At 45.2% G+C, this 24,588-nt stretch overlaps 2 protein-coding genes across 6 annotated transcripts; one reads left to right on the top strand and one right to left on the bottom strand.

The window, feature by feature from the left end:
* Positions 1-3,047: 3,047 nt before the first annotated feature.
* On the bottom strand, positions 3,048-4,530 carry LOC133930110 (glycine-rich cell wall structural protein 2-like). The gene is made up of 3 exons (XM_062376812.1): positions 4,136-4,530; positions 3,351-3,446; positions 3,048-3,267 (listed from the first exon to the last, which is right to left on the bottom strand). Exons 1-3 carry the CDS (start codon positions 4,528-4,530, stop codon positions 3,048-3,050), a joined length of 711 nt encoding a protein of 236 aa, XP_062232796.1.
* Positions 4,531-10,834: 6,304 nt separating this feature from the next.
* Positions 10,835-23,578, top strand: LOC133886291 (aromatic aminotransferase ISS1-like). 5 transcript variants are annotated; one of them, XM_062327009.1, is made up of 11 exons: positions 10,835-10,867; positions 11,076-11,124; positions 11,277-11,392; positions 11,490-11,537; positions 11,884-12,012; positions 12,694-12,753; positions 12,980-13,136; positions 13,404-13,510; positions 13,582-13,640; positions 22,577-22,685; positions 22,836-23,578. In XM_062327009.1, exons 1-11 carry the CDS (start codon positions 10,850-10,852, stop codon positions 23,286-23,288), a joined length of 1,305 nt encoding a protein of 434 aa, XP_062182993.1. In that variant the 5' UTR covers positions 10,835-10,849; the 3' UTR covers positions 23,289-23,578. The 5 variants fall into 5 exon arrangements, with proteins under 5 accessions (XP_062182993.1, XP_062182256.1, XP_062183638.1 ...); XM_062326272.1 differs by having other exon boundaries at positions 10,835-10,948; XM_062327654.1 differs by lacking the exons at positions 10,835-10,867; positions 11,076-11,124 and adding an exon at positions 10,868-11,014.
* Positions 23,579-24,588: the final 1,010 nt, after the last annotated feature.

Genomic DNA, 24,588 nt, shown 5'->3' with positions numbered 1-24,588 from the left:
GCATCAACCTTCTTAGGAAGCAAGGTAATAAAGGACGAGTTGAGGAACCCAAATTTTCTGAAATCGCGTGTATGGATAGTCAAAAGTGCAGCAAGCAGGTCATCCTTAATTATGGACTAGCAAACCTTATAAAACCTCCATGTGAACCCAACAGGTCCGGGAGCTTTGTCGGATGGTAGATGTCTCACCGTCTCCCAAACTTCCTCCTTCAAGAATGGAGCATTGAGTGCAACGAGATCATGGGACGGTAGATGCAACTCATGAAGATCAAGGGTGTGCATACGGTCCTCCGAGGAGCCAATCAGTTGGTCATAGAAATCAAACACCACCTATTGCTTATCGGCTTGGCCTATAACCATCCTATCCTCCACTTAAAGCATACCAATGAAGTTTTTTTTTTTACTTGCGGTGTCGGGCATGCAGGTGAAAGAAGGATGTGTAGCATCACCCTCTTTCATCCAATCAATCCTGGAGCGAAGCTTGCTGATGGTGCGGTCAAGAGAGGCCAACCCAAGACATCTTTGCTTAAGGCTTCTTCTCAGCCAATCATCATCATCCAAGAGAGGCCAGGAGTCTTGGGCGATCTCCAAATGATGGATGATTTCCCTTGCCATAATGAGTTTCTACTTTATGTTCCCAACTCTCTGGCAACCCCAACTTTGCAATTTTCTACTTAGCCGACTAAGTTTGATGGCCAAAACTTTGAGAGAAAAAATAGACACCACAGGCTCCGACCAAGACTGCTAAACCGTGTTAAGAAACCCATCGAAACGGGTCCAGAAACTCTAAAAATGAAACCTCCATTTCCCTTTAGGAGCATCATGCAGTCCAAGGTGCAGAGGATAGTGATATGAAAAACTAGAGGCCATACTCTTCAAAATGCAGTTAGCAAACAACTCCTCCCAATTGAGCGAACAAAAGACCCAGTCCAATCTAACCAAAGTTGTCGAAGATCTCTCATCAGACCAAGTAAATTTGCGACCAACCAAGGAGATTTCCTTGAGCTCCAACTCATTTATCAACTGCTAAAACTGACCTATCATCGCTCGACCAATATTGGCAGTGTTTTTATCCTCTGATCTATAAATAAGATTAAAATCTCCAATAACAACCCAAGGAACGACACATTGAGAATGGATTGTACGTAGCTCGGCCAAGAAGAGGACCTTCTCCGCATCCGGTTGGGGGCCATACACCCCCGTGAGCCACCAACAACGGCCCTTAGGATCCTAAAATTGGACAGAGATAGAAAAGGTATCGGTACGAGTAGCAACAACATGACAAATTCTTCTTTTCCAAGCAATTAGAATGCCACCTCTAGAGCCATCCGCCGGAAGATGGAGCCATACATCGAACTCCTTCCTCAGAAGTGAAAGCATCATGAGTCTAGTTAAATTCACCACCTTTGTTTCCTAAAAACATACAATATCCACCTTCATGGATCCCACAAACTCCCGAATCGAGTCCCTCCTTACAGCCTGATTAAGGCCTCGCACATTCCATATAAGGATTTTTGATAAATCCATAGACAAGATGAGGGACAACCCAGAGGCAAAATGAGGCCCTATTGCTGCATAAAATACTCATCAGCTAACTAGATCCGACCAATATTAGAGGCGGACTAGCCAAATAAGGCAGCTAGTGCCAACACGTTCAAACGTGAGAGCGGCGCTTGAAAAAGATTTGCATAGGCCTCCAAAACATGTTGATCGATCTGCTTATTCTCTGAAATCAGCCTGAGCTGTCGAATCACTAAGGATTCACCCGTGGAGGGGTTTGACCGCTTAGCAACAAGGCGAATGCTGTGTCTCGAAGTAGTCCCAGGCGACGGCACCTTAGTCCTCGAAAATCTCAGATTGAGGAGGAAACAGATTAGATAAGCAAACAATAAGAGTTCAAATGTATGTATCTAGTAGCCATCTCACAAAAAGAAGACTAACAAGACATGTAAAATTTAAACTTCAGTTTGTTGTTCAAATCATGTGTCTATTCCATGCATCTACGAAAAAAAATCAAAATTTCCTAGAAAGTGTAAACAATGTTCCTGAATTCTGACATTAGCTAGCATCAGTCATCAGGCTAGGGAAAATGATAGAAGAACATGAGCAAGGAAGTACACTGAACACACAACAAACTTATAAACCTACAATTCTGTGATTGGACTAAAATCTTCCCCGGCCTCGCCCTCGCCCTCGCCCTCGCCCTCGGCACCTTCCCCTGCCCTGCCCTGGTGCCCTCGTCCTAAAAAGTCTATTCTACCACCACCGTTTCGTCAGGGCCACTGAAGCTGAACATGCTCATCCGTAAACGTTCAACATCCGAACTCTCACCCTCTAAGTTGGCAAACTCGAGAATATAGGATTCAAGGATTCTTCTAATATATATATTATTATTATTATTATTTATGTTTTAAACCTAAGTATATACATGAAAGATATGTGTGACATAGATATCTACCTCTTCTTTAATACAATAGAAGGGGAAATAAAATTAAAGATTCATATTTCTGATTTAATCCACTAGATTCATCAAGGATAAAAAGAAAAAAGAAAATAGAAAAATAGAAAATAATAAATGTTGAAATGGGCCGTCATTTGCTGTCCCCTTTCTCCTCTGGCTCAACTTTATCTCTGTTGCCCTAACTCCTCTGACCTCCTTCTTCCACGCCAACACTACCTCCTCATCTCCCCACCGCCTCCCCCTGCCGCCACCTCCTCTCCTTCTCCGTCGTCGCCTCCTTTTCTCCCCTGCGGCTCGGATCTAGTCGGCGGCCGGTGAAATGGGATGGACGACGTGCGCCAGGCTACCGGTACGTGACAACGTGCTCTATTCCGGCGTGGCTTCTCTGATGCTGCAGGTCTCTCTCCACTTCTCCCACTCTTGGGCACAACCGCATGCGTTGGATGCATGTTGCACTGCGTCCGACACGGCGACACGGGTTGACATGGCAAAAAAATTTAGACACGTGTCCAACACTGGTGTTACTGAAAGTCTGGAAAGGAACACATTATGATAGGGAATCAAACTAACATGGATATCTTCTACATCTAGTTGCTCCTGCAGCTGCCTTGCCAACTCCTCGTCTCGGCTAGTATCTTGTATGCAGCTTTCCGCTGTGGACTTCGAACTAATGATCTTTTTCCTCTCCCATTCATCAAGGGTAAAGACCTGAGTCTCTTCTTCCTTGCATTTGCCCTTGAATATATGGCCCCGACCATGCCTGTCTCGAGGCACAGCCTGGGCCATTCCCTGCAGTAGCTTCGCTGACTGAGCGATGCAAGGGAATGTACACTCAATCAACAAGTGCAGAACAGACAAGATCATCATTTGTTTCACCGTTTGAAACAGACCTGATTGCCACCACCTGCTTCAAACAACTGACGTTACCGATGGTCTTTTCTCTCTGTGGGCTACGACCACTGCCCCATTGCATCTGTAAATCAGTACTGCAATTCCCACCCACCAAATCGAGCCACAAATTAAGAATGGATCCTAAATAACGCATTTTATCCTCGGACAATTACACAAATTCTTGGTGGGGGTAGAAGTTTGGGACCTAGTGGTTGGGTGCCATTGGTTCAACGACGCTCGTCCCTCCAAAAGTAGGCATGCCCAGCCAACCAAGGCGCGCGTTTGGTTCGACCCTTGCGATTTGGCTCGCTCGTGTGCCTAGGCCCGCATTAGTTCATTTTTGCGCCCAGGTGCGGGCGAGACGGAGGTGACGAAATCCTTCGCCAAATCGTTGGCGCGCTCGCGTGTTGGCAGGGCTAGGCTGGGCAATGGGGCTGTGGAGGTAAGAGAGTCGCTTTGACGTAGTGGCGGCAGTGGCCCGGTTTAGGAGGGACTTGCCGTCGAACATATTTAAGCCCATGTCGGTGAGCTCGGACTCCAAGGCCTCTGGCAACGGAGAAGGGGAGGCGTGGAGGAGGGCTTAGATGCACTCTTCGGTGGAGTCGTGGAATCAACTGGGTCGTGTTTATTGGGTTGATTCGAGGCACGATACGGCCCGTGCCTGAGCTAACACTTCGGCACTCTGGGCTGGCACGATACGGCCTGGATTAGACGGATCGGCACGGGTACGACCTATCTCGTCCTGCACCGGCCGCTTGCCCCTGTGTCGCCCCGCGCCGCCCACCTTCGCCTCGTGCTGCTCGCCTCCCCGCCCCTGCCCCGGCCGCCCTCGCCGCGCCACTCGCCCCTGCCTCCGCCTCGCGCCGCTCGCCTCCCCGCCCCCGCCCTGGCCACGTCGCCCGCCCCCGCCTCTGCCTTGCGCCGCCCGTGTCCCCGCCTCTGCCTTGCGCCGCCCGTGTCCCCGCCCCTGCCCCGGCCACCCTCGCCGCGCCGCCAGCCCCCGCCTCCGCCTCGCGTCGCCCGCCTCCCCGCCCCTGCCTCAGCCGCCCTCGCCGTGCCGCCCGCCCCCGTCTCCGCCTCGCGCCGCCCGCCTCCCCACCTAGCGGCCCGGCACAGCACGCGTCGTGCTGTAACTGTGCCCGGGCCGACCTCGGTACGATAATGTGCTTCACGGGCCATGCCGAGGGCCGAGGGCGCGGCATGCGGGCCGGTACATCACGGCCCGTTATAGTATCCGGGCCTACGTGCCGAGCCGGATCCGTGCCGAACCAGCACGACTGACCTATTTGACCATCTTTGATCCTCGGTCGGCGAGGGACTGTAGGAGCCTATTCTCCTCGTGAGAGAACGATACCCCTGGCACTTCCACCGCTATTTCTATTGAGGGACAGAGAGTAAAATAATACTACTAGACTTTATCTCATATATTTAGGTCTTCGAGTCAATTTATAGTATGACACATGATAAAAATTATCATAAAATTTATACTAAAGATAAAAGAATCATATATAATAAAAAATTGCCGCATGTCATACTATAAATTAAATACAGATAAATATACTAAACCAGGCCTTATAGAAATATTTTTTGGTGACAATGGAGAGGTGAGAGAGGGCGGGTTTGCGTTACGGCTTCTCGAAGTTTGGGAGAGCCCTATCTTGTTTAGGGCAAACGCAACGCGAAGGCGTAATATGTCTAATCTTTAATAGCCCGCGAAAAGCGGAAGCCATTGGGTGGGCTCGTGAACGTTTTGTTGAAGTACGGACGGATAACTAGGCATCAGCATGACACAACAGGTTTTCTGCCAAAGTGGACAGAGACGCCAAATAGTCAGCATAATTGGCAGAAATGTGAAACAAGTTCTCTACCAAAGTGCACAAAGAGACAAATGATAATTAGCATAATCGACAAAATTGTAAATAGCTCGCCTTCATGCAAATTACAAAAAGTTAATCATTAGATGAACCGTCACTCTAAACATATCTACCTTTTTATTGCACTTTATTTTCTACCACCCTGACCCACTCAATGTGACAGGGGTAGTGAATCATGAAACTATATATATATATATATATATATATATATATATATATATATATATATATATATATATATATATCAAATAATAGCAACTTCTTAAATATCCCTATTATTTAAAGTGCTCGGAAATGATTTCAATTTCTCATAGCGGCTACCGGCTATACTCAAGGATTTAGGAATTCCTTTAGCAAAAGTTATTGAAAGGCTCAATCTTCACCTTTGTTTGAGAAAAAGTTTCTATATGTTGGAAAATTGCGACAAAATTAGATCCATATTTTATTAGGAGGAAAACTACATAATACTAGATGCAAATACTATAACCAGCAAATGTTATATGCACAACTTACTTGTTGGGTTGATAAAGATGAGCTTCCACAAGGGTGATCTGATATATGTCGTGGAAGCAGCTACTCCAACGCAGTCAAAGTTGATGATATCGAGGAAGTGGTCGAAGTCGAGGACGCAGTAGACATTGTAGTCATCGAACGGTCGCACCGAGAGCTACAGAAAAACATGATTGTCGCCCCATGCAAATCTCTATGTGGCATAAGTTTTGGAGATCCCACTCTCCTCCTTGGTGCATGCTGAGAGAAGAGGACGGCAAGGCTTGACAATAGAACAGTTTTGTGTAGCTCTCGCGAGAGATGATGAACGGGAAAATGAGAATAAGGGTAAAAATAGAGAGCCACAACCAAGACGTCTCGGGTTCTTATATAGCTATAAAAGGTTGTTTCTGTCTGTCACAAATAGCAATTAATGATGATCAAGTTAGACGTTTCAATCTCATTAAATTGATAGAATAAAATGTCATATTTATCTCTGATTTCAAATACCTATTTAATCACATTAAAACAAAATAAAAAGGGAAAAATAATTGCACGATTGACTATCATTTCTACTCATACGCGCTACACTCATCACAAGTCACGCAAAAAATGCACGCCCGTGTATATATAGGCAAAGTCTTTCTCTCTTCCATGTATTTCCATTTTAGACCAGGAGAGAGCCAACTATTTAAACATGTCTAATATAGGACTAAGAGCATCTCTAGCCGAGTTGCTAAATCTTGCTCTTTATATCTTTGTATAGGGAGCCTCTCAAAAATATTATCTCTCTATTTTCTACGTGCTCCAGCCGACTCTCTAAATTTCGCTCCCTATATTCTATTTTAGTACAAAATCCCCTGAGTGAGCCCGATCCGGGCACCAACCCATCATCTCTGGCTCCTATCCTCCTCCTATCTCTCCCCTGCTACTCTCGAGCACCACCGCAACATCGCATCCAACCTTGTTGTCGTCACCGCTCAGCCACACTCGGGCACCTCACCGTTCTTGAGTCGTCGCCGACGAGACTGCTGCCCGGCCGAGGAGTAGCTCCTCGGATCTTGCCTTCCCACTGTCACCGCCCCGCTTACGCTGTCGGCTAGCTGACTGCTAGCCTGAAGGGCCATCGCCGAGAGACCCCTTCGCTGGCCAGTCTTCCTCCTTGGCTGACCTCCCTCTCTGGCTCCCTTTCTCTCTCTTTGAATGATTTGGTGAGCTTGTTTTTCTCGCTTGATTTGGCGAGCGACGAGAAGGGGATGGAGAGCTGATGAAAATAGCGAGCAAGGTAGAGAGCCGGCTAGAGCCCGTTTTTGCACAAATCGCTACATCTAACGATGCCGAGCTAGGTGGCAACTCGGCTGGAGATATTATAAGGTGTGCATACTTTTGAATTTTATGAATATGTCATAAATGGGCCAATTGCAATACTATAAACAACAAAATCGTTCCAGCTGTACTGTGTGCCTTTTTTTAGCGTTCTTCGTTCCCGATAAATGGACCAATTGCAATAGTATAAACAACAAAAATCGTTCCTTGCCTTCTTCATTTTTATAAAGCCAAACTCTTTGACTACTTCATCAAAATAATGGCTTCAACTCCGAGATACTTACTTTAGCCTATAAATGTACTTTTGAAGTTTGCATATCTTGCTACTATTTTTTGGATCGATAAAAACTTTAGATTGTGTCATGTACATATTCTCGGGCGACGTGCTATGAGGGTAGAGAGAGAGAGAGAAAGAGGAGAGAGAGCGAGGGTGCAGAGGGTGTCATGACAATATTTCCTGGAGGGGAATGACGGCCAGCACATCATGGCGGTGAGGTGGAGGAGGGAGGAGAGAGCGCGGGCGGTCGAGCGACCGATGGCTGACACGTGGATAGCCACGCTCGTGCGGGCGCACTAGCAGGTGGGCAAGCTGATGCGTTGTGATCTGGGCCGATAGCATGAGCGAGTGGGCCAAGCGCGCGGGAGAAAAGGGAGAAAGGGGGTCAGGCTGATTGGGCTGAGCAAGAGAGAAGGGAGGGAAGATTGAGCCCATGAGAGAAAATGGAAAAAGAAAAAAAGTTTGATTTTAAATTCTAATGAGGTATTTGAATTTGGCTTTGACTTGGGATCTAGGTCAATTCAAATAAATATATTTGAATTGTGATTTTGTCTTGGATCTTGATTTTCGGAAGATGATTCGAATTCAAGGGATTTAAATCCAATTTGATTTTAGCTGAAGGGAACTAAGAGTAGAATTGAAATTGAGAGATATTTAATTTCAATTCTCCACACACAAGGAACTATAAAAATCTCAAACCAATATAAATAAATAAATAAATAAATAAATAAATAAATATATATATATATATATATATATAGCATTCCAAATTGCACCAAGTTTATTTCTAAATTACTCCATGCATTGAATTGGTTTATATATATATGATTGTATATATACTGGTATACATACACATTTTTTTTTTACTTTAGTTAGCTTAACTAATAAAAAAGTTTTAATTGAAAGTGAAATTTACACTTAATTAATATGTTTAAAACTCAGGATGTTACAGATTTGATGTTTGGCACTTCAGTAGATGAATCGGTAGATTATGCAATACATGTTCTGCACAGTTCAGTCATTCGAACTCTTTGATGATAAGAAACAGCAAGCGTCAATTGCATGTGTAATGACCAGCTAATTCCCTAACCAGCTTTTGTAATGACATTACTAAAAACAGAAGAACTAAACAACTAACCAGATGAGTGCAATGGAGATTGTTCTTAGATATTTCAAATGGTTAAATAGCCACAGGCCTACGGCGCAGGATTACGATTTTGAAACGGAAATTGATTTCCCTTACAGAGTCCTATTCCAACAACTAAACCCAAAAACCAAAGGATGGATACTACTACAGCCATCTCAGAGCTGCCTCTTCAAAGTCACTACACACCGAGTTCTCTTCCTACTCACTGCCAGCACAGGAAAAATGTATATCCAAAAACCAATTTCAATGCATAAAATGTCTTAGGCCTCATGATCCCATAATGGTTGTCATCCCAAGTTCAACTGATCAGGTAAATTGGAAGTTAGTGCATGTGATTTACAATGGTGACTGTCGGTGAATCAGGAACCAAGGGTCCCAGAATTCTGAGGCCAGGCCAGTAATTCGTCACGTGGCGCCATCCCGCGGGGTCACCTTCGCAAGGTAAAAAAGACTAAGTCCCGGGAAAGAGCGCTCGGGGCCACAGTTAGTGGTCCCCGAGTACCCGGTTCCCCGATGATCTGCGAAGACTAAGTGACCGGGAAGAAAGTGCTCGGGGAGGTAAACAGCGACCTCCGAGCACCCAAGTCCCCCGACGACCAGGAGAGCCAAGTACCGGGAGAGGTGTGCCCGGGGCCGCGAGCAGTGCCCCCCCGGGCACCCGAGTACCCCGAGAACCTACTGAAGGAAGTTCCGGGAGAGAGTGCTTGGGGCTGCGAGCAGTGGCCCTCGAGCACTTGGTTCCCCGAGGATCCGTACAAGCATGCCCGGGAGAGAGTGCTCAGGGAGGTGAACAGTGATCCCCGGGCACTCGATTCCCCGACGAGTCAGGAAGCCCCTCCGTCAGTGGCCCCCACAGGGGTCCAGCGATGAGGTGTCAGCCGGTGAAAGGCCCGATGCCGCATTTAAGAGTGCGTGTGGCCTGTCACCTCCAACTGCTCCCGCCACGCTCGGTGTCAGTACCTGCCATATTCTGGCAGAAGGGCGTGGGGACATTAAATGCATGGGTCCCATCCCGTGCCATCCGGTGCGCCTCGGGATAACGTCGCAAGGCTCGAGACTTTCTGTCTGCCGCGCTGCTGTGGCAGGCGAACAAGACAGGGCGGGCACGCCGGACCGCTCTGTGGCTGCCCGGTGGGCTCTCTCCACGGCGCCCGTTGCCAGCGCCATCATGACGACTGATGACCGGGCGCCTTTTCAACCCCTGTCACTTCGCACAGAGGCTATGATGACTCCCTTTTCATTTATGGTGCCTTGAAACTCGTGCCCTCCCATTCGGGACACACTACCGCCGGCGGGTATTTAAAGCAGCCGGCAGCACGGACAAAGACAAGCAAAAAAAGTCTGGGAAGTCTTGAAAGCTCGGCAAGCTCTGCACGGTTGAAGAAGTTAAGGAAGTAGAGAAGATCGAGAAGTTCAAGAGCACCCAAAGCCAATAGATACACACAGACCGAAGAACAATGAGCCCCAGGCTCTAGGATAGACAAACATTCTTGTATCCAGCACATCCCTGAGAGGCATTCTCAGGACATTTATAGCATCCACACAGGAGTAGGGTGTTACGCCTCCGTGCGGCCCGAACCTGTCTAAACCCCCAGTGCATTTACTTCATTCTGCACTAGATCATTCCACCCCACTAGCCATCGCATTTATATCCATTTATTTCTCCAGCAAACTTATTCAGAATCATCTCCCCGACCGAATCTCTAAAAAGGGGTCTCTCAGGATCCCTGCGACAGGAGTTAACCCTCCGACAGTGACAATAGTAAGTTCATACAACAAAACAATCACTGTTTGAAGGGCTCCCTGAACAATAGATTAGGGATGGGGAGGAGGGATGCGACATCACTTGAAGTCCGCAAACACCGGTTAGGGTTTATTCTCTGGGCCACTTCACTGATTGATGACCGTCTCCTCAAGGAGTGGCGCGGCCTACTCAAGGCATCCCGTGTGTATGTAGGTCGTCGCCCGAGATAAAAGACAATGGATGGCGGAGGATATCAGGGTTGAGATGGAGGAGGTCGGGTGGTGGAGGAAGGCAGTGGGATCTCTTTTTCACACCTCACCATCAGCGGTGACCAAGAGCTTTGATGTGGACTTGAGAAAAGCATAATAGAGAGGAGATGAGAGATCGAGAGGGCCAAGGGGAGCAAAGAGGTACAGGTGCGTAACCAGTGGTGTTGGCGGATAATAACCGCGTAACTCCATAAGTATATTAAAAAATAGGATCTACCAAGTACTCTCAGCTGCTCTACCTATCAATTCCATCATAGATCATTTTTTCCCTCCGCTGTAGGCTAATCTGCTCTGTTAGTTTGTGGAGTTGGAAGTGTTTGGCATAGCTCCACGGGATCCGCAGGGGAGTTCAGAGCCAAACACCGCCTAAAAATGCTCCTCCTTTTTACCGTAAAGCTCCTCCTTTCTATCCTTCTTCCCATTGAACGCTTTTATCGTCCGATTCCGCGGCGCCCCCTCCTCTCCCGTAACGTAAGCAAAAAGATCAGATAAAGAGACCAATAAAAAGATTAAAAAGAACAATGAAATGAAGTAGAGGTTAAAAAACCTCGAATCTTTCAGTTTTTTTCCCTGTCTTCATGTGTCCTTGTTCGGGCAGGAGACTTGTGGGAGTGGGGGAAGAGGTTTGGTGAGGGAGCTCGGGATCAGTGGGTGACCCCCAGAGATAGTTGTCTCGGGGGAATTCTTTAACCTCTCCCCTTCTTCTTCTCTTCTTCCACGGTTTCTTGGACTTGCTGCTGTTCTTTTGTTGGTCTCCTTGGATCTCTGACTCCGATCGTGTTCCCCAAAATCTCTCCAGTTCTTGGTCCTCGGAGAGCTGCAGGCTCGAGAAGACGAAGACGAGGAGGAGACATGGGTAGCTTCGCGAAGCTGGCGAGGAGGGCGGTGGAGACGGACGCGCCGGTCATGGTGAAGGTAATGGATTGATCCTACCTCGTCAAAATCGCATCTTCATTTGTAGTTTCTTGGTTTTCTTTGGTGAGTTCTTTCTGATGACCATATCCTTTTTCAGATACAAGAACTGCTTCGAGGGGCCACGGACGTGATGTCGCTTGCGCAGGTATTTGCCCATAATTCTCGATTGGCCTGTGCAATGAGTTTATGTGTTGTTTGGGAGATGTAAGATCAATGTCACAAGCATTTTTATTATTGCATTTGCTTGTAAAATGAAAGTTAACTGGAAACAGTAGGTGCTGACTGGAAGCGATCATCCGTATTGCAACTTGCCCTCTTATTGTTGTTTCTGTAAATTGTTCAAATCGTAATGCAATTCAGTATGGTAAACTTGCTATGTTTCATGTGTTGCATTACATTTTTAGATAATGGAAAAGAGTTTCCAGCCTATGTATTGCATTACATGAATTTTAGTTGTTAGTTCCTGAAACTTTTATAAATCCTGAACGCAGGGAGTTGTTTACTGGCAACCTCCTGAGTCAGCTCTGAATAAGGTCAAAGAATTCATCTGGGAACCATCAGTCAGTAGATATGGTTCTGATGATGGACTTCCTGAACTTCGAGAAGCACTTCTTGAAAAGGTACTCCTTTTATTTATGGGAAACTTATTATATTTCCCCTTACATTGGACCAAGGGGACCATGCTATTAAGTCTTACCACGTTGCCATTAGCCCATTGCTTCTAACCCAGTACCATATCAACTAGTTTGCTAGAGATATTTGATCTCAACAATAAGAGTTGTATCAGCAATCACAAGTGACTGATGCAATGTTTCAGAAAATAATTTTGTCAAATAATAGGCCTCAAAGACTATTTTCATTCTCTCATTGTAAAGTCATGTTCTGCAGAAGCATCTAATTTTCTCAATATGCAACAAGTTCATAAAACTCTTTATTCATCAATTGAGAAACACCATTCATTTAGGTGAGTCCTCTGAAAATCTGGAACGGAAAATCATGGAGCTAAGAGCTGTAAAGTGTAATATAGTTTGTCTAACAATTGAGTGCTAACAAAATCATGAGATCATTTGGATGCGTGTTATACCATTAGACTAAATGTTCCACAGTGTAGAGTTATCTTCAGAATTTATTCCATTGTTTATTGCTGTTGTGCTAAGCTTTCTTTAACTTTGTAGTAGGCTAGTAGCACCAATGTTATAAAACTCATGCCGTATTATATTAACATGGTCCTTGACTTCTTTGCTTCTTTCAGATTGTGGGCAACTCACATATCTTTTCTGATATTTACTGTATTTTTGCAGCTACGCAGAGAGAATAAGCTTACTAAGTCATCAGTTATGGTCACTGCAGGTGCAAATCAGGTAAAAGAAAATACTTCCATCCGGTTTATTATATGTTGTATGCCCCATGCCCCTGCCACGTTTGCCTTGCATAGTTGTCAAACTACAGGCTAGGTTTCCCAATTCGCTTCTGCGTGTTCATTCTACGGGGCACACTCTTCCTTTCCTGTTTGACTGCTAGACCTAAATCTGTCTCCCAACTAGGTTGGGCTAATCAGGTGGTTTCTTACATTAATTTTCTTTTTAGGCTTTTGTGAACTTGGTCCTCACCCTTTGTGATGCTGGTGATTCCGTCGTCATGTTTGCACCATATTACTTCAATGCCTACATGTCATTCCAGATGACAGGTGTGACTGACATATTAGTTGGTGCGAGTGATCCCAAGACACTTCATCCTGATGTTGGTAAGATGGCTCTCTACTCTTCATTTGAGTGCTAAGAGCTGTAAAGTGTACCCCATAAAATTTCTGTATTTAGTGCTTCTGATAACAGCTGCTTCACTGGTACATGTTAGATTTCTATCACACTAAGTTATCTTTTAGCCGATGAGAGAACAGAGAAATATGTTTTTGTAAAAATGTGATACCTATGCATATGGTCTAAGAAATTATGTACTGGCTATAATTGAAAATATTTAATGTTCGAACCATATATTATGTCTGAAAATGCAGATTGGTTGGAGAAGGTTTTGAAAGAACATGACCCTATCCCTAAAGTTGTTACTGTTGTAAATCCGGGGAACCCTTCCGGAGCTTTTATTCCCAGGCCTATGCTTGAGGTCATCTCTCTCCACACACTTGTGCTTGGAATCAATGTTGAGTATTTCCTAATATTGCATTGTCATTGCAGAGAATTTCGGACCTGTGCAAAAAAGCTGGTGCATGGCTTTTGGTTGACAATACCTATGAGTAAGTTTGTACTGATAGTTCACGTGCAATTCTATAACCTGTTGTGGTATGTATTACGAGAGAGAACTAAAAAGGACCTTAAATTATGGTTAGAGTTCAAAAGGGACAGATCATTGTAAGCAACTAAATGACTACTCCCTACTTCTTGAAGCTGAAGTCCAAACTATATCTACTCTAATAGCTTATACAAATCATCTAAAAAAATAATAGTTTATACAAAGAGGAGTTCTAGAATACATCTAGTTTGTCTGCAGACTAAGCCTTTTTACATTTTTCTAGAAGGAAAGCAGAATCAAGGAAATACCATTCACCAATGGCCACACACAAAAATGCATATTTAATTAAGCATTCACTATATCGTTAAAGGATCTGTGTAAAGGTCGTGTTGAACTGTCTATACCTGCTTGGAGAAGGAAAACTGTAACATCATGCGTCTCCTGTTTTGGAGTCTATGTTGTGCAAGGGTCCGTCAAATGCAGTTATCTTGTGCTTGGTTTCTTCAGTTTGGGATAAGTCATCTTGTCCATATTTCAACTCAGCATTTTGAAATGCCCTTTAGCCCTCAACTCTGTTGATGTAGAAAGTAAGCTGTCGAATATCTAACTATGGGATGTATACACATAAAGAATACGCTGTATACGGCACGCGCATACTTAACAACTCCGGATGCTGTGGAACTGAATCAACAGTATCTAATACGCTTGAAAATTTAGAAGGTATATACTAGGAAGGTCTCGATTGGTTACCCAACTCGAGTACGACTAGTATCTCGGCTGGATCTATCTGCTGTGTCTTGGCGGACAAGGTGAAGGACTCCCTATCGATTACGGTTGGATAGTAGGCAGTTCATCAGCCCTATATAAGGCAGGGGGACCCAGACCCCTGGAGGACAACTCAAGGCATACACATCACATCGCGAGCATCAAGATCATAGGAGATACTCAGCGACTTCATAGTTTAGATTCGATCTACTCTTTGTAATAGGTCTAGCTCCATTGCTTGTACTCGAGAGAGTACGTATACATCAACATCCATACAAGATGTAGTGTGTTACTCCAATCGGAAGCCTGAACCTGTCTACATCGTGTCCCTCGTTTCTTACTCGATCCCTGATCAACGAAGGTAACCCCGTTCTTTACGGACACATTGTCGGGAACGAATCTTCGACAACTAGCGCGTTAGGTAGGGGCCTTCTTCTGCTCTTTAGGATCTATTATGTCTTGAGTGCACGTCTGCACCGGATTCTCCAACGTCGGCTTCTACGACCACTTCGAGTCGACGGAGGTCGTCTACGCATCACCTCTGGCCGGATCGAAGATCACATTCGGAACTATGGTTTTCTGTTGGGACAATCAGGGTGGACTGATCCACACCGGTATTCTTGAGTCTAGCCCATTGAACACATACTGCGAGGTGGGACACCTCGAGTGGGATCCCATGGAGCCCAATGTTCTACAATTCATGGACACCAACAACGACGGTGAAAGTCACGAGAGTGGCAACAACGATTCCATCGACAGCCAGAGCAGTCGAACAAATCGATTAATGTTCATGGCCGGAGGAGTCGCTGGCGCACCCCCAGACCCAACCACAGAAGATCTAAACGCTATGGTAAACGATGATGTGGAATTCCTGAGGATCCAGCAAGAGTAGCCGCCGTCCACAGTAACGACGTTGCCAGAAATATACCACCAGAGACGTCTGCGGCTGGGGCCTTGCATGCCCCTGACACAACCCTTCGTTGACGGACTGCAGGAGATCAGGTGCCTCCAGGCCTTCAACGACAACTCCCGGTGGGCACGCCTCCACCAGCAGTGGTCTCAAAATCGAGGAACAAACTCCCTTAGGACAGCCATCACGGGGCTTCATCGACTCGACCGCAACCAAGCCTCGGTAGTGATGTTTTTAGTACTCCAAAGGCTAATGTCCAGGGAACTCATCTGATTCTAAGATCCCTTCTTGGGTTGGATCCGATGAATCCCTTAATCTCTATGGTTAACCAGGTCGAGACTTTATTCGATACGGCTCAGATCCAAGCTGCTCGAGTAAACAATCCTAGCGACTCTAGGCACCACGGCTGGCAAGGTGTTGGTTCAAGGAGCCATGGACACGAACGCTCTCGAGTGGAGGGTCGCAAGCAGGAAGCTCGGGAGGTTGACCTCGAGTACAGCCTTGCAGGTCGAACTGCAACTACCCCCTCCATTGGCATAAGAATTAGGAAGACTTAATGAATCGTATTCCTCACGATCGGCACGATCTACGGAGAGTGAGACAACTGTCGCGAAGAACGCCGTGAGGATGATCGATGTTACAACAAACACAGATCTCCAGGATAGAACGATCGATGCGACCCCCCATTTGAAGGGACAGATAATTCGCTCCTACCTCCTCTTGAAGAATTCGATGGGGGCTATGAAGCTTTCGTACATGAGCTTCGATCGATACGGTGGACCGAGAAGTTCAATGCGGGACTGATCCAAAAGTACGATGGGAAGTTCAACCCTAACGAGTGGTTACATATCTATATCACTGTTATTCATGTAGACGGCGGTGACAACAGGGTGATGGCCAATTATCAATTAACCGCCCTCGATGAGCTTGCGAGGTCCTGGTTGCTTAATCTGCCACCCAACTCGATTCGTTTATGGGCCGAGCTGAAGGCTCAATTCATTGCAAACTTCCAGGGTACGTTCGAGCGCCCAGGGACGGAAGACGATCTTCATCAACTAACTCAGGGTATGGATGAATCCCTTCGAGACTTCATTCGCAGGTTCAATGACAGACGTAATACGATTCCGGACATATCCGACTAGACAGTCATCATTGCCTTCAAGCGAGGTGTTAAAGACATGGATCCAGTCGAGAAGTTGGCAATCCGGAAGATTCATATGGTTAAGGAGCTTTTCGAGTTGATCGACAAGTACGCAAAACATGCCGAGCCCAGGTACGCACTAAGAATCCTCAATCTAGCAAGGACAAGCCTGAGCCCTCGAAAAATGAGGGTAAGAAGAATAAACCTAGTGACAAGTGCAAAGGTCCAGACATGACTGTAGCTGTGGTCGATAGGAGCAAGTCGCGCAACACTAGGGATAACAAAGACCTGAGCTAAGGTGGTGGAAAGTGGTGTCCTGTCCATCGGACCAGCCAACACGACTTCGAAGAATGCAACATCATTAAAAAGAAGCTTAAAGATAAGCTCATGGTCGTCGTTGTTGAGTATCACAGCAAACAGGCCAATTCAGACGCTAAAGGTGATGAGCCCGAATTCCACGAGGTCGATCAAAGTTTGGCACACATCTTCAAAGGATCCGCCGCGTATAAGTCCAAGAGGCAGTACAAGGCGGTCGAACGAGAGGTTATAACTTAGCTCTAACTGGGCCTACTCAATACCTCAAATGGTCAGAAGTTCCGATTAACTTTAATCAAGTCGGCCGTGATTTCACACTCTGGTCGCTATCCGGTTGTGGTCCAGCCGAATATCATCATCATCAAAGTTTCTTGAACATTGGTCGACGGGGGTAGTTCGTTTAGCCTATTCTTTGCTAAGACCTTAGACAAGATAGGGATCAAAAGGTCGGAGCTCAAGAAAGGAGTTGAACCCTTCTACGGCATAACTCCCTATGACATAACTCCTAATTCATCGACCATGCCCCTTGGTCAGATTGAGTTGCCAGTCACATTCGGTGCATCTGACAACTTCCGCACAGAGAAGCTAACTTTCGATGTTGCAGACTTCGAGACGGCATATAATGTGATGCATACCAAACGCTCAAAATACCTGGTCCTAAAGGGGTCATAACGGTCAAAGGAGATCAACATGCAGCAGTCAAATGTGACAAGCAGAGACTGGATATGGTTGAACACTTTTGTCAAGTGGAAATCACTTCTAAAGGTGTGGAATCCAAGCGCCAGAAGCATCAAGCCGTCATTAAGGTCAAGGACTCCAAGCTCGTAAGTCTTACTGACACTTTCAAGTCCGACGAAGCCGTCAAGGGAGATTACAACGACGGTACCAAGAACAAGAAGATTGATAGTGGTGTCAAGGCAATAACTCTCGACCCGTTTAAACTAGCCAAGACAATCAAGATAGTGGTCGGCCTTAATCCCAAATAGGAACTCGAACTCATCACTTTCCTCTGGACGAATCAAGATGTGTTTACATGGTAACTGTCCGAGATGTCCGGAGTCTCTAGAGAGGTGATTGAGCATCGACTAGCTATGAAACCTAACGCCAAACCCCTGGTGCAGAAACCGTGAAGATCGGCAAATGGTAGGAAGCAAGCTATCTAGGAGGTTGACAAACTCCTAAATGCATCTACTAGTGCTAACTCTATTTCATTGATAAGGAAATAGCAAGCAATAACATATTAGGCAGGCAAAATATCAGTAATGTTTACAGATATCCCCAAGTCACGAAACAAGTTTCAAATATTTCGAGTCAAGTCAGTTAGAAAGGCTACCCTCGCTCTCTTTGTCAGGTAGGCTAAGTGCTAAAGACTCAACGAAGGTAAGAATATAAGACTCGATACTCTGAATAATGTCTGCTGCTTCCTCTGTTGAACACATGAACCCCTCTGTCACTACTGATGTGTTGAGGTCGGAGTTGTAGCTCTTGAGAAGACCAAGCATTATCCCGGTGCTTATGGAGGCCGTCTGGTTCCTGCGGTCAAGGGTCTGTTCTCTCAGCTTTTGAAGCGTTGTAACCGCAGTGTCCCGATTGGCAGCCATGGCATCTCGATCACTTTTTGCCTTCTTCAAAGCATTAGCCTTTGCATCCCGCTTAGCTTCGGCTTCCTTCAAGTCACCTCTGAGTTCTTCTCGCTAATCAGCATCCTTCCTGTGGACCTTTATTGACTTAGCAATAGCTTGGAGTTGGATTTTCAGGTTAGCTTCGAGTTCTGAGAAAGTAAACAAAGGCAATTATCACTAGTTGACCGATGCTCGAATCACATATTAGTGACCTGCGGGTAAAACTAACATTTAATCCTCTCATGGTGAACGGCTAGCTCCTTATCCTTGTCCTCGAGGGCTCTTTGATGAACAAAATGGTCGATCGTCATGTATTAGCCTTGGCAGCTGCTATGTGAGCCTCTATCACTGCCTAAGGATCAACGGTTGGTCCAAGGGTTGTGGTTGCAGTAGGCTCCAAGCTTCCCTCGGGCGTGTCTGTAGAAGCTTGCTCTACTCGAGGAGGCGGAAGTGGCGCGTCAGAGGAAACCGGAACTGGTTGGTTTGGGTCACTTGTTTCTTTCTCCTTCGATTTCTCCGGGCATGGCAACCTGCCATCGACTGGCTAAGAAACAGGAAGGAAGATTGCAAACCAAGACAAATAATCAGATCTAACCTTGTGGCGACTAGGATGCAGGCAAAAACACTCAACTTCTTCCTCTTGATTATTACTTTCCTCTGCATCATACTGTCAGTTTCGATCGATTGTGCTGAAGGTAAGGTCTAGGGGTCCAATGAAGCCAAAGTTGTCGTTGCCTGTAGGAAACTAGCCTATAATAATTCATCATCATTCTAGACTCACCGAGCCAATGCTTAGAAGAATGATCAATGTGAAGGGGCGGGGGGGGGGGGGCAACTCGATAAAAGTTACCTTTCTTACCGAGTCATCAGACGTGTCAGTCACTCAAGGAGACGATCAAGGAGTGGTTCCGGTTGTCTTGTGTAGAAAGGCCATCCATACAGACCAAGCGTTTATGTGCAAGTGCTCGATAGCCAGAGTAGTGACTAAATAATCACCTAACACTCGATGTCAGTACCAGTTGGCTTCTTCTCTGCGTGCGCTTAACGGGCACCGGATCATATAGTATAGACAATCTCTTGGATCGAAGAGACTCTTCGACCCCTCGATCGACTGGTGTTTTCCCCTTGTCGTCGGCGACAGAAGAGGAAGTGCCATTAAGATCAAGGAACTCAGTCGTGAAGATGTGCTCTTGGTGAAAGACTAGGATTTGAAATCAAAAAGTCGAATCATGTTGAACAATGAACAATTTGTGCTAATTTTTTACTTGATGGAACCCCACCTCTAGTCGAGGGTTCGCGAGAGAGTAGAGTTGTACAGAGCATTATTGTGCTTCTTCAGAGAAGAGTTTGTCCAATCAAGCAGCAATGTCTGGAGAAGACAGAGTTATAAAAAGAAAGAAAAAGTCATTCGAAAGAGCTTAACTGCGATAACAGAAGCAACAAATTGCTATATAAATCTTACCTCTGATCGCGTTCTTGGAGCTACCCTTGTCTCCAGAATACTTCCAGGCAAAGTGATCCTGCGCTTTCAAATGACTCAACCTTCGACTAATGAAATCTTTGGCCATGTGCCACCCGGTTAAACCACTCTGCCTGAGTTCACCAATCTTCGTGCTGTAGTAGGCGGTGTGGTTGGATTCGCGATGCTTCTTTGATCAGGATGAATTTTGTAGGGGAAAGAAGCCTCTATAGACTAAGGGGGAGTGGATTAGAGACATAGAATCAATGATTTTTTCAATCTTTCTGTCAGGAGGAGATCAACACAACTGGGATATAGGAATTCTTTATTCCAACCCGTAGCTGGAAGCCGCAACCTCCGACACACTTGTTCTCATTGTTCCTTTTCAGATGATAAAAATACTAGAACAAATTCAGACTCGGCTCGATACCAAGAAAAGCTTCACATAGATCGACAAAAACACTCAACATAGTTGTTGAGTTCGGATTCAAATGGTGGAGCTCAATTTCGTAGAAATCGAGTACAGAACGAAGGAACTTAGAAGGGGGAACATTGAATCTGTAATGGAAAAATGATTCAAAAATCACAATCTCGTGGTCAAACTGACAAGAAGGGAATTCCTCACCCAATGCCGGTCTCCAATTTGCTAGCGCGTGAAAGCTCATTTAGCCTTATTCTTGCATTGACAAAATCGTCTAGGCTTCAGTCAGGACCCTCATCTTGTTCAGCTGCTCGGGTGAGGCGCCAACGGTCTTTGCGTCGCACTTTTTCTCTAGCGATGTAGGAGCAGTGGTCTTTGCAAGAGAACCGGGATCCATGGATCTAAGTTTTCTTTGTGGCAGAAAGATGGAAGCTTGTATGAGAAGGCTGGCGGTGAGAGCGATGAAGAATTGCTACAGTCCAGGTTTGTATGGTTAAATAGCCTAAAGCTTATCGCCTTTTTTATAACCACTCTCGTCTCTATGTCACCTTGATCGGCGTGAAAGGCGGGATGATGGCGTTGGGCGAATCTCTGCACACCTGTCTGCGCGCATTAAAGGCTCCCATACCCAAGGGTTCAAATTTCAAAGTTTCTTTTAACTCTACTTAGAGTCGGGTGTCGATTAGTCGAGTTTTAGTCATTTTTAGAGTCTTGAGTGCGGTTAATAGTAGCACGCTCGACCCAAATGCGTTTCCACTTGAAACCCAGAACAGGATCCGTTTCTGCTCAGTTCTTTCGACGACAAGTCTAATCCACTTTATTCGAGCAGGTTTAGACTTGGCAATACTCGAGTAGGTACTTGTGGAAACCTTTCCTCCTGAGCAGAGTTAGGAGGTTACTGTCGAATATCTAACTATAGGGTATATACGTATATGGAATACACTGTATACGGACAGGTACACCGTGCACATACTTAACAACTCAGAATATTGTGGAACCGAATCTGCGGTACCTAATACGCCTGGAAATCTAGGAGTATGCTAGGAATGTCTTGATTGGTTACCTAACTCGAGTACGACTAATATCTTGACTAGATCTATCTGTTTTGTCTTGACGAACAAGGTGAATAACTCTCTATCGATTACGGCTGGATAGAAGATGGTACATAGCCCTATATAAGGCGGGGACCCAGACCTTCGGAGGACAACTCAAGGCATACACATCTCGATATAAGCATTAAGATCATAGGAGATACTCGACGACTTCATCTTTAGTTTAGTTTAGTTTAGATCCGAGTAGTAGGTCTAGTTCAATTGCTTGTACTCGAGAGAATACATATACATCAACATCTATACAGGACGTAGGGTGTTACTCCAATCGAAGGTCCGAATCTGTCTACATCGTGTCTCTCGGTTATTACTCGATCCCTAATCAACGAAGGTAACCCTATTCTTTACGGACATATTGTCGAGAACAAATCTTTGATAATTAGTGCACTAGGTAGGGGCCTTTTTCTACTCTTTAGGATCGATTATGTCTCGAGTGCATGTCTGCACCGGATTCTCCGACACCAGCTTCTACGACCACTTCGAGTCGACAGAGATCGTCTACGTATCGCCTCTGGCCAGATCGGAGATCACATTCGGAACTATGGTTTTCTATTAGAACGATCAGGGTGGACTGATCCACACCGGTATTCTCGAGTTCAGCGCTATTTGTAATTAAGGACTGATCGACACCGGTAATTAAGGATTTTTCCCTTTCAACTTACAGAAACCAATTCGTTTTTAGATAAGCTATGGCCCTGTTTGTTTCAACTTATTACTGGCTTCTGCTTCTCAGAAACCAAAAGCTGAAATAAACAGGTTGGTTTATTATTAGCTTTTAAAAAGTTGAAAAGCTGACTTCTGATGAAATGAACTAAAAATTGATAAGTTGGCTGAGAGTAACTTTTCGGGCTTTTGGTATGCTGAGAACCTAAATTTTTTTCGTAAAAACTAACAGTCAAAAGCCGAAAGTCATAAGCAACTTTCAGCAAAAGGACATAAGTTTCAACTGTGCCAAATAAGACCTATGTCTTGCAGCTGTGTGTAACCATTCATATTTGAAATGGTAGAATAAAGAATGGGCTCCAAACACTTATTAATTTGTTATCTTCTACAATATTAATGGAACACATAAAGTGGCTGATCTTTTAATTTCTGTAACTTAATTCTGCTTGCTGTTGTAACAGTTGTGATATATAGTCTTTGACCTTTGTACGACTTGATCTTGAACTCAGTTTTGAAATTGGTGGGTGCTTTGCAGATACTTTATGTATGATGGAATGGAGCACTACTGCTTAGAAGATAATCACATAGTCAACCTCTTCTCATTCTCGAAGGCTTATGGAATGATGGGGTGGCGTGTAGGATACGTAAGTCCATCGTGCTCTTCGTTTATCTTCAATTTGTGCTTTATTATTGCTGGTATTAGGAGTCAATATTTGTTTTCAGCTTCATACATTTCCCACTTGAACTTAAACTGCTACTGTGCCAGTTAGTCATACGTGAGGTGTCGCCTGCAGATTGCACATCCAAATGACGCTGATGGTTTCCATGATCAGCTCCTCAAAGTGCAAGATAACATACCTATCTGTGCTTCTATCGTCGGGCAATACCTGGCGCTCTACTCGTTAGAGGCTGGTCCAGAGTGGATCAAAGAAAGGGTGAAAGATTTAGTGAAAAACCGTGAGTTGCTTGTGGAGGCATTGTCCCCGCTTGGTGAGGATTCTGTCAAGGGCGGGGAGGGTGCAATTTACCTCTGGGCAAAGCTACCGGACAACAATTCAGATGATTTTGAAGTTGTCAGATGGCTTGCAAACAAGCACGGAGTCGCTGTTATCCCTGGGAGTGCCAGTGGCGGCCCTGGATACATCCGTGTCTCCTTCGGAGGGTTGAAGGAGGAAGACACACGGCTTGCTGCTGAGAGGCTAAAGTGCGGTTTGCAGGAACTGGTGACTGATGGTATGGTACAGTAACAGCCCATTGGATGTAAGTACATTTGACATTCAAGTTACAGAACTCCAATTATCCGATGATATAATTGTGTTGGGATCAGTTCAAGAGAAGAAATCAAGAGGACCATATTTTCAAGGATGGATTGATAATTGGGACAGAATAAAAAGGCATCCAGCCTGCAGAACCACCTGTGTCATAAATAGTATATCATAATCTAGTGCATCATTCCTGTTTGACTTTCAGTTTTCCAGATTACTGATGACAGAAATTGTACACAAATCAAAATATATGAATTATGAGCTGTTCTTGACATGCTTTTGTCTGATGAGCTGCCTGTGGGTTTGTTTGGCTTGGCTTGCCGTTCTCTCCATGCTTCAAAACGCAAAACAGCTGCAACTTACAGTCGATAGATTTGCAACTTCTAGCGAGGCTAAAAATGTAACTAACTACCGCGTTCAGCCGAGTGTTTTTCTTGATCCAAGTAATGTTGACACCATCAATACGCGCGCCAAGTAATGTCAACTTCAGCATGCAGAATCAGCTCACATACTTTCCGAGTAATGTAAACTTCAGTACCTGTAAACACACAAAGACTGAAGTCAAACAGTGGTTGTAAATCGAGTTGTCTCATGACAGCGACCAGCTGAGACATCGCATCAGAGTTCGTATCAGTTTCTGACTTTCTTCAGTGCAGGTACCCGCTATAGCGTTGCCTTTTTTTCCTGCCCACATTTTTCTCTTCTCCTACCCTCCGACCGGGCTCCTTCCATCGTAGAGCTGGGTTTGGGCCGTGCCCATTCCGGACAGCCCAAAGCACAGCCCATGCATGACACAGCACGAGTTGATAGTGGGCCGGGCTGGCACAGCATGAAGCACTGTGCCGTAGCGTGCCGAGAACTATGGCCCGTTGGGCGTCACAGCGTGACCGACTGTTTGGGCCATGCCTGGGCTGTCACGGCCCATGAGGCTTCGTTCTCCTCACGCCATAGCTTAAATTTTTTTATTTATATATTTTTATTTTTTAATATTTGTAAAAATACATATTTTTATTTTAAAATATTATACCTATAAGCTACCGTAGCTTATTGGAAGGGTGAGATCTAGAAATAAAAATGGTATATAGAAATCTTGTCTGGTTCGGCAACCGTTTCTCGTTTTTCCGGATCGTTTCGTATTTGCGGATAAAAACTGAAACATGACAGAAACGGGACAAGCTTTGTGGAACGGGAAAGGAAACGGTTGAGACATTTTTAGTCCGTTTTTGTTTTCCAAAAAAAATCCAGAATATCCGTTTTTATACCATTTTTAGTAGCCTAACAT

This window comes from Phragmites australis, chromosome 1, assembly GCF_958298935.1.
Source record: "Phragmites australis chromosome 1, lpPhrAust1.1, whole genome shotgun sequence".
Lineage (NCBI taxonomy): Eukaryota > Viridiplantae > Streptophyta > Magnoliopsida > Poales > Poaceae > Phragmites > Phragmites australis.
Note: the sequence above shows the minus strand (reverse complement) of the source record. Positions and strands in the feature narration are given on the sequence as shown.